This window comes from Eschscholzia californica, unplaced genomic scaffold (genome assembly GCF_041429995.1).
Source record: "Eschscholzia californica isolate CP2 unplaced genomic scaffold, dmEscCali1.0.p SCAF_4, whole genome shotgun sequence".
NCBI classification, from domain to species: Eukaryota; Viridiplantae; Streptophyta; class Magnoliopsida; order Ranunculales; family Papaveraceae; genus Eschscholzia; species Eschscholzia californica.
The window spans coordinates 35,699,756-35,709,125 of NW_028238461.1; the positions used below are offsets into that span (position 1 = coordinate 35,699,756).

Sequence of the window (9,370 nt, forward strand, 5' to 3'; positions counted from 1 at the left end):
TACTGCAAAGAGCAATCTGACTGTCTTGAGCGTCGGAGCGGGTTCCGAACCCTTTGCAGGTTTTCCCCAGGTTTCTAAGGAGCAATGAGCGGGAGCAAGAAGAAGGAATATCAAACAACTACACGAAATATCCTTTTCATAGCAGACGTTGTCATGCATCAAGTCCCAATTTCTTACTGATTAACGGAAGACTAGTTTTTGACATCAGCATTGACCATTATACCATATTATTTTGGACTTAGTTGTCATGTTTATATTATAATGGACTTTTTGGCCAATATTAAACCAAACTATTTGGAGCAACCAACCATACGCGAGGATGATTGAAAAACCCAAAATTTGGGGATAATAGGAAATTAGGCCCAAATTTGAATAATATTTGAAAACAAACCCATTTTGTAATTACAATTTTACCCCCGAAAATTCCTGTTCAAATCAACGTGAAAAACACTTTCCAAAATTTCTGAACAAATCTCAATTTGCTCTCAACAATTTTATAAATTTCTGAACAAACTCGTTTTTGCTCAAAAATTGTTTTGCAAAAATGTTTTGCATTTGACAAACACATTTACCGGCACTAACATTTTGGCTACAATATTTTTCGGTTTCTGTTGTAAAGAAAGAAATAGTTTCCGCATTTTTTGTTTTGCTTTCAACATAAACGTTTGGACTAATGTGTTTTTTTATTTGTCTTTTGAGAAAAATAAAATATTATGTATATTATCCTTTGTATTTGACAAGCCTATTAACGGAAAAATAATATTTTTGCTAATGCATTATATATGTGGTTAAGACATAATTATATATGTTGTCAACATTTTATAACAAGTCAGAGCAATTATATATGGTGTTAACATTTTATAACAAATCAGGACATTATTATATTATATATGTTGTCAACAGTTTATAACAACATAATTATATATATATATATATTGTCAACAGTTTATAACAACATATTTGTATATGTTGTCAACACAGAAGGGTAAAAATGAGATTATGAAAAAATAGAATTGTATTTTAAACAACATAATTACATGTTGTCAATAGTTTAAAAAGTGTTCCTAGATCATTTTTACATAATGAGATTTTTAACATCAATTTTTCGGGGTGGGTTTTTCCCTATTTGGACCCAAATTTTGGACTTTTCATGCATTATTTCATTAACAAATGAGAGATGGTCGTAATATGGTGAGAAAACAAAACAAACAATTAGATGCCAAAAGATCAAATTTAATCGAAGAATAAAAATTAAATTTCCTAAACACTAAAATTACATGATGAATAAACCAAATGTGTTCCTAGATCATTTGAATATAGGGAGATTTCATTGATTTTGTGCCTGCGTTTTCATTGATTTTGTGCCAGATTCACGGTCTGGTAAACCAGACTCCCTCGCCGGCAATAGAAAGAGAAGAGAAAGATGAGAGGGAAGAAGAAGGTAACGAGAAGAAGAAGAATGAAGGAGAAAAACATGGAGAAGGAAGGAAGAAGAAGAGAGAAAGAAAAAAGTTTCCGTTAGGTCAAACATTACTTAAGTCATTGCCTCTTAAACGCACATTGCCTTTAACAAAACTAGAGATTGCCTCTAGCGAGATTGCCTATAACAACTTTGGGCATTTCCTATAAAATCTCCCTTGAATAAATGACTATTACTCGAGGAAATATGTAATTAAGATCATGAAAACATTTAAAACAAAAAATATAATAGTAGCAATCATATCTATTTTCGTAAATATTCTAAACTTTAAATATATTAAAAATAAACCAAAGTAAATGAATGAGAGTAGGGTTGGGAAACGGTCTTGACGGACAGTCCGCGAACAGACTAATTCCCGGTCCGGACATAATGGACAAAACTCCACTATGACCGTTCGGACAGGCGGACTAAATGGACGGACTTACCGAAAATTTTATCTCATCAAAAAGTCTGCCCGTGTCCGTTTTAACGATCCGGACATGCCGGACAACGGTTGGTCGGACTTCGGGAATTTATTACTGAAGGCTGAAGATAAAAATTTTAAAATTTACAAACTATACAGTTGAACTTGGAAGAGTACAACTTAATCGAACAAAAACGAAGGTTGAAGAAGATAATAACGACTTCACCAGTTCACCATGAAGACTTGAACTTGAAGGTTGATCTTCTTTGAAGAGTAAAAGACTGAAGACGGGTGAGAGAGTCGTACCTTTAAGGCTTTAATCGAACAAAGACGAAGGTTAAAGATGATAACAAAGAGTTAACGACTTCAACAGTTCACCACTTCGTTGAAGACTAAAAGACTAAAGAGGGTTGAAGAGTTGAACTTCGAAAGATTTGGAAGATTAGGGATTTTGGGATTTAGGGTTACGGTTGTTCATTCGTTGTAGCCGAGAAGCCAGAAGAGAAGAACGGAATAAGTAATAAGATAAAAATTATTTAGGGTTTTTCTTGTGGTTTATATACTCGGCCTTAGGAAAATCCAACGGCTCTAACATAACCCTAGAAAATCTAATGGTCCATATTCTTTCGGTCGAAGTTCGGGCTAAACGGTTTGATATAAATGGACGGGTACACGGTCGGGTAGGCAGGCATTAACTAAAGGGAGATTTTATAGGGCCTCCTCATTTTTGTTAAAAGGCCTCCCCTCAGTGATAATTTAGCAAGTAAAATGGTCATAGAGAGGCCTTTTAACAAAATTGGGGAGGCCTTATAAAACTTCCCTTAACTAAATCGAACGGTCACGGGCAGACGTTCGGGTAAGCCCTTTTGTGAGCGACCGTCCGCTAGAATTTGCCGGACGGGCGGGTAATGCCCGACTCAATCACCGAGTACCCGCGGTCACTGTCGGTCGCGGGCGGGCCGGAGTGACCGCGGGCGGGCCCTGACGGACACGGTTTGGCGGCTAAAATGAGAGGTAGTGGCTATACCCTTCCTTAAACCAGATTAGGATTTTTCTAATTACAAATTTGGGACTATACCTGACAAGACAAAAGATTACACTTGATTGGTCAGAAAATTAGGGTATCTCGATTTGTTAATTAATTTGGAGTTGGACCCACAACTGTTTATCACAAGTCGACAGAAATCTAATATTGTGTAGAAGAATTGAATTTAATTTATGTGGAATTGGTCTGTGGTTTCAACATCTTATTAAGGTGATTATAATTGGTAAACAACCCCAAGCTAAGTAAAGATTAGGGTTTCATCAAGTCAAATCGTTGTAAGTAATGAAATTAGGGTTATGATGAGAAAGAAAAAGACAACCAAACTTTCAATTTCAATAGAGAATTAGAGGAGAGAGAGAGAGAGAGAGAGAGAGAGAGAGAGAGAGAGAGAGAGAGAGAGAAGGGAAGGTACACCATAGTGGTTGAGAGACAAACCCACACGTTAAAGCTTACACTAAAAATTTTTCTTTTATCTCACAGAAAACAAGAAAAGGAGAGTAGAAAAGGAATCAAGTCTTAAGCTTAATTTCCTTTTCCTTTTCTATTATCTCTTTCAATCTTACTAAATTTCTTTTCTCTCTCTCTCTCTCTTTCTTCAATCCTACCCCACGTTCACTAATGTAAATCTCTCTCTCTCTCTCTATCTATCTATCTATTTTTCTCTCTCTTACCAAGTGTCCTTGTCTCACATATACTTCACACAAACAAGCAAAGACACAACTATTTCACTTCACAAGTTGTCATATCCTAACCTTTCTTCTTACCCTACTACAAACCCAAACTCACAAATTTTCTCTAACTACTCCTTCAACCTCAATTTCATTAGTGTGTGTTTAGAGAAGAAGAAGAAGAAGAAGTATACATATATATTACACATATAGAGAAAGAGGGGGATTTTAGAGAGAGAAAGGAAGTACTGGGACTATATTGTTTAAATTAGTGTGTGTTTAGAGTGATGGAACTTTTTCCAGCACAACCTGATCTTTCTCTACAAATTAGCCCTCCAAACAGTAAACCCAAATCTACTTGGGGAAGAACAATAGATGAAGAAATGGATCTAGGGTTTTGGAGAAGAGCCTTAGATTCTTCAAATAACTCTGTGACTACTACTACTGCAAAATCTGATCATTCCACTTGTTTTGATCTCTCTTTAGCAAATCCAACTAAAGTTTCAGAATCTAACAATTATTATAATCTTAACCATGGAAATCTTATCCAATCTCACAATCAACATCAAATTAATCATAATCAACCACAACAATCCCATCATCAACAAGTACTACATCAAGCATATCAACAACAAGCACTTCTTCATCAGCATAATCAAGATCAACTAGGTTACTTAAAACCCATTAGAGGAATTCCGGTTTACCGAAATCCTTCTTCTTCTTTCTCTTATCTTCAACAACCACCCCCATTTGATTCTTCTTCTTCTTCTTCTCCTTCTACTACTTCAGTTTCTTTCCAATCACATAATATAATGATGAGACCAAGATTCCTAACAAGATTTCCAGCAAAACGAAGTATGCGAGCGCCTCGAATGCGGTGGACTACTACCCTTCATAATCGATTTGTTCATGCTGTTGAACTCTTAGGTGGTCATGAAAGTAAGCCCTAATTTTGTTCTCTTAAATTCTACTCAACACCATTCATAATTAAACAATAATCAATTTCTAATTTCATGTTTTTTGTATTAGGGGCAACACCTAAGTCAGTTCTTGAGCTAATGGATGTTAAAGATCTCACTTTAGCTCATGTCAAATCCCATCTACAGGTATCATAAATCTCTTAGTAATCTCAATCTCAAATGGGTTCTTCATTTTGTTTTCATAAACTACATAATGGGTCATTGGGTCTAAGTCTAACTAACTATTCTCTCTCTCTCTCTCTCTAGATATCTTTCACTCTTTCTCTCTCTAAGGTAGAGAGTAGTACAGCTTAGGATACTACTGAATATTTGTCATTAAAACAGACATTGTAAGAATCAAGGTTTCTCATCTGCCTAGGGTTTTTCAAAATAACTCTTTCTCTCTTTGTTATATTAAAGAAATAAAGAAAATGTTTCTTGATTTGAGATCTGCGCAAGTTAACAAGAAGCTTTATGCTTGGAAGAAGAAACCATTTCTAATCAAAGAAGGAAAAAAAGTCAGTCAAGATGATAAGTAAGACAAACCCCAAAGATTTCAGAAACTGAGTCATAACCCCGAGTCAAAACAGAGAAAACCGATCCCCTTTTTATTATTATTATTATTATTATTATTATTATTATATCATACCTTTTTGCAGGAAAATAGCAAGTTTACAGCAAGTACGACAATCTATTATTTTTCAATGATTTCTTCATCTAATCTATTTGGATTTTCTCAAAAAAAAAAAAAAAAATTATACCTCCATGTATCCCTATCATTCATTATATACATACCTAAATGCAGATCCATGTACAAACATATATATGTGTTCATGGTGCATTTTAAATTTAATAAATTTTTTATTTCGATTTATGGGTGGAAAATATAAAGAAATAAAAATGTGATTAAGATTAATGTAATTGATTTGTGTTGTAGATGTATCGTACGGTGAAGACAACAGACAAGCCTTCTGCTTCGTCTGGTAAATCTTATTTTTGTTATTTTGCTATACGTAATTTGGGTATTCGGTTATTATCAAAAAGATTAATTGTTTTATGTGGAGGAACCAAGGATCAATATTCTTAATATAATTGAGTATTTGTAAAAAAAAAATTATAGGCCATTCAGATGGATTCGAGAATGGGTCGGCGGGAGAAATTTCAAACGAGATAGCGCTTGATCAAATTCAACACCATCGTGTGTCTGAACTATCATCAGTGCCACAGGAATGTCGAGCCAATGTGAACCAAGATGAAGATTATTGTAGCCTCTGGAGCAATTCTTCGAGGTGAGACCCGATTTCATAGTGATAATTATAGCACTCCTTCAAATCTTCAATACAATTTCATCTTTTCCATAAAACGTTTTAGAGGCTGAGATCTTAATTATAAGGATTTTTCTTCATGATCAATTTACCACTTTCTATTATGTTACTGTGAACTAGATTGCTAGTAGTACTTGTTCTACCGAATTCCTATTCTTGGATATTCTAGATAATTGTGTAAAATTGTTCCAAGTGCAAGAACTGTGAAAATAATAAGAGGTTACAAAAGTAGACCTACTACAGACCTAATTATTTTAGTTTCAGTCTGGTGAGGTATGGTTCCATTGCAGAAGTACTACCGACTATTTTATATAAGTACATTACCTTTCGTTCGAGCTTACTCTAAAGTACATTTGAGACTCCATTTTCACATCATATATGGTGATGTAGTATCCATATAGCTAGTTCACTTACAACATAACCTAATTTGGGTTATTGGGCATGGACTGTTTAGTATTCATTTTTATGCATTTCCACATAAACTTTCATGTGTGCACAGACATAAAAGTGAGAAGCCAATCTAAGTTTTATTTTATTTTTTGTCTGAAATAAGGTTAACACATAAGGGAACTCTAAGATATGTGTAAGGTGATAGTCTAGTATACCTACTAGATAAAAAGTGAGGTTGAACATAACCTTATCCCTCATCTCTCCATCTACCACTGTTGCAAGATAAAGGATTATACCCAATGTCGGAGATTTAGAGAGAGAGGGAGAAACCTTAGTGTCAAAGCTAAGTAGCCCTTAAGTGAAGTTCCCTTGTAGTTTCTTTATGGATAATGGGTTATCACATGATGAAGTTTGATTCATCAACTTTAATTTCAATCAAGCACAAATAAAAGTTTGTAAAGAAGTTAATAGTAAAAGATTGCTTTCTTCTTTCTTTCTTTTATATTTTCACTTTTTATTGTTTTTCATGCATGGCTTCCACTGATAGAAACATTATTCTCTTTATGTACTGGTTTGCAGTAAAGAAGCTTGGTTGCATGGCAAAAGAAGGGATTATGGAGGAAGTGCACCCCCTTTTGAGGTACCCACTTTAAAGGAAAAAAAAACTCATCTCCCCAAACAATTTAAAAAACCTTTGAACTTCAAATATTGTTCCCCACAAATGAAACTTTTTTCACAATAGAATGAAATAAAGTATGAAACAAAAGAATCATATCTAATCTCACTCTCCTTTTCCATCAGGCAATAGAAGGCAAAACGGAGATTTTCTTTTTGTAAAATATACAAAAGACAAAAACATTTCAAAGGGTAATTTAGTCATTTAGAGAAGTCAAGAACAAACCTTTCTTTGCATTTCATTGTTAACTATTTCTTTTTGGACGAGTCCTTTGATTTTACATATGATTGATATGTTATGAATATATATAGAATACATCTTGAATTGAATGAGCATTATAATCGTCATATTAAAACCTTTTCGGTCCTAAAAGTTATATAAAGACCACTAAGGTCGTCCATCTAGTAGGTATTTTTTGTAGTATGTGAAAGGTAAAATTGTGCATATATAAAATAAACTACTTTAAAATTTAAAATGCACCTCCCAAAGAGATGATTTAAAGTCAAATATAAAGCAATCCATGACTAATTCCCTAACTTTATATAAATGAATAGAGTTTTCTATCTTTGATAAAGTTTAACTTATTTGAACTTACACTACTTGAAAGGTTTAAGTTCTGATTTGGGTTTTTTGTTTGATTCATCAAGGTAGACATTTACTTGATATAATTAAAATATATTAGGGAAGGTAAATTGAGATTGGTAGGCATTCATGTCATACATTCTTCTAGTACAAATATGCAACTTTCAAATCACTAAGATAACTCAAAGATGAATTGTTTGGTAATTAATTGTATCCTTGTATTTGAAATTAGGGCAATAATCCCATCCTCTAAATATAATAATTTCTTAGTGGACGCTACAATCACTTAGAGCTTAGTTAATTACTTTACTTAGAACTATTGCAAATTGTATAGTTGATTGTCAATTGGTCTTGAGTTGGATAACCATATAATTAACAGATGCTTCGTCTGTATTTGATAGAGATTCTGAACAAGTTTAATGGGCAGAAACATCTCTTGTGTTTCTTATTTTGAATTATCTCTTTTGACTTGTTATATATGTTTGGTTATGTTCATGCAGAATGACTTTGACCCAAGGTGCCTTAGCAATGAAAGAACATCAGATTTGAAATTAACAGGCCCCAAGAAACCAAACTTGGAGTTCACCTTGGGCAGGTCACATTGATGATAATTATGATGATGATGATGATGATAGTGATGGTGGTGATGGTCAAGATCACCTATTTAGTACTAAGGACTTACTACTCATTTTGAAATCATTATATCTATGAAGAGCACAGGAGCTAGTGATAAGAATCAGGTACCCACTTCAAAATCAGAGAAAAGATAGAGAGAGAAAGAGAAAGACAAGGAGACAAAATATAAAGACAAAAGGCAGAAAAAAGAAAGAAAAGAAAAAGAAGGATGAAAAAAAGAAAAGCATGTCCTTCCTATCAAGCTGTGAAAGACTTCATCAACAAAAATATTATAATATTCCTCTACGTAAATATGAAATCTAATTGATTTCTCTATGTAATTTTGCACTTAGAAAAGAATTCTATATAGAGAGACAGAGAGAGAGAGAGAGATGAAGTAAAGGGATGTTCTTTAACTATGTTAAAGTAAAATGAAGGAGAGAGGGAAGGGGATCTTTGGGTGAGAAATATGAAAGAGAATTTTCCCTTGTAAAGAGGCCCCTTTTGAACTTCCTTATACAATTGATTTTATCAAAATTTGGGTTTTGGGTCCTTTCTTTTTATTTTTCCTTTTCTTTTGTTCGTTCCTTTTCTTTCTTTCTTTGTATCTTTCTTAGGCATTTGCACGTGATTTGCTAGCTTTACACTTTCTTACAAAGAAAGAAAGGAATATGAAATTCTACCAAATTATTGTGTGTAATTTAAGGAAATTCGGCTTTTCTAAGATTGCATAATATTGGGAATGTGAATATGGTGAATCCGTGAGAGGAAACTAAGAGGTGTTTGAGTTTTTAGCACTTATAAGTCATATCATTTAGTATCACTTACTATCATTTAATAAGTGCGATACCGTTTGTTTTTTATCACTTACAAGTGCAATGTCGTTTGTTTTTCATCACTTATAAACGCTATAAAAATGTTAATTGTCTATATTATCCTCGCATAAAGTCTCTTAATATTCTAACTTTGTTAATACGTATTCACTCTAAAAATCAATCACATTCAATCAAAATTTCACATCATAAATTGATAAGGTAGATAAATTTCATGTCAGATAGAGTAATGTAAGAAACTATGCATTAAACAATAATAGTTGTACTATTAACTAGTTCATCTGCAATTTCGTTTCAGAGTTGGATCATTGTAACTTGATCTTGAGGTCAAAATGTCAAAGAATGTGACATTTGATCATATTAATCAATGGCAGAATTTATTTAATCTAAAGAC

At 33.4% G+C, this 9,370-nt stretch overlaps 1 protein-coding gene across 1 annotated transcript; it reads left to right on the plus strand.

Moving 5' to 3' along the window:
• The first annotated feature begins 3,427 nt into the window (after positions 1-3,427).
• Positions 3,428-8,696, plus strand: LOC147544342 (putative transcription factor KAN2). Its single transcript, XM_086636997.1, has 6 exons — positions 3,428-4,535; positions 4,626-4,702; positions 5,493-5,538; positions 5,676-5,844; positions 6,850-6,910; positions 8,029-8,696. Exons 1-6 carry the CDS (start codon positions 3,884-3,886, stop codon positions 8,131-8,133), a joined length of 1,110 nt encoding a protein of 369 aa, XP_086493123.1. The 5' UTR covers positions 3,428-3,883; the 3' UTR covers positions 8,134-8,696.
• Positions 8,697-9,370: the final 674 nt, after the last annotated feature.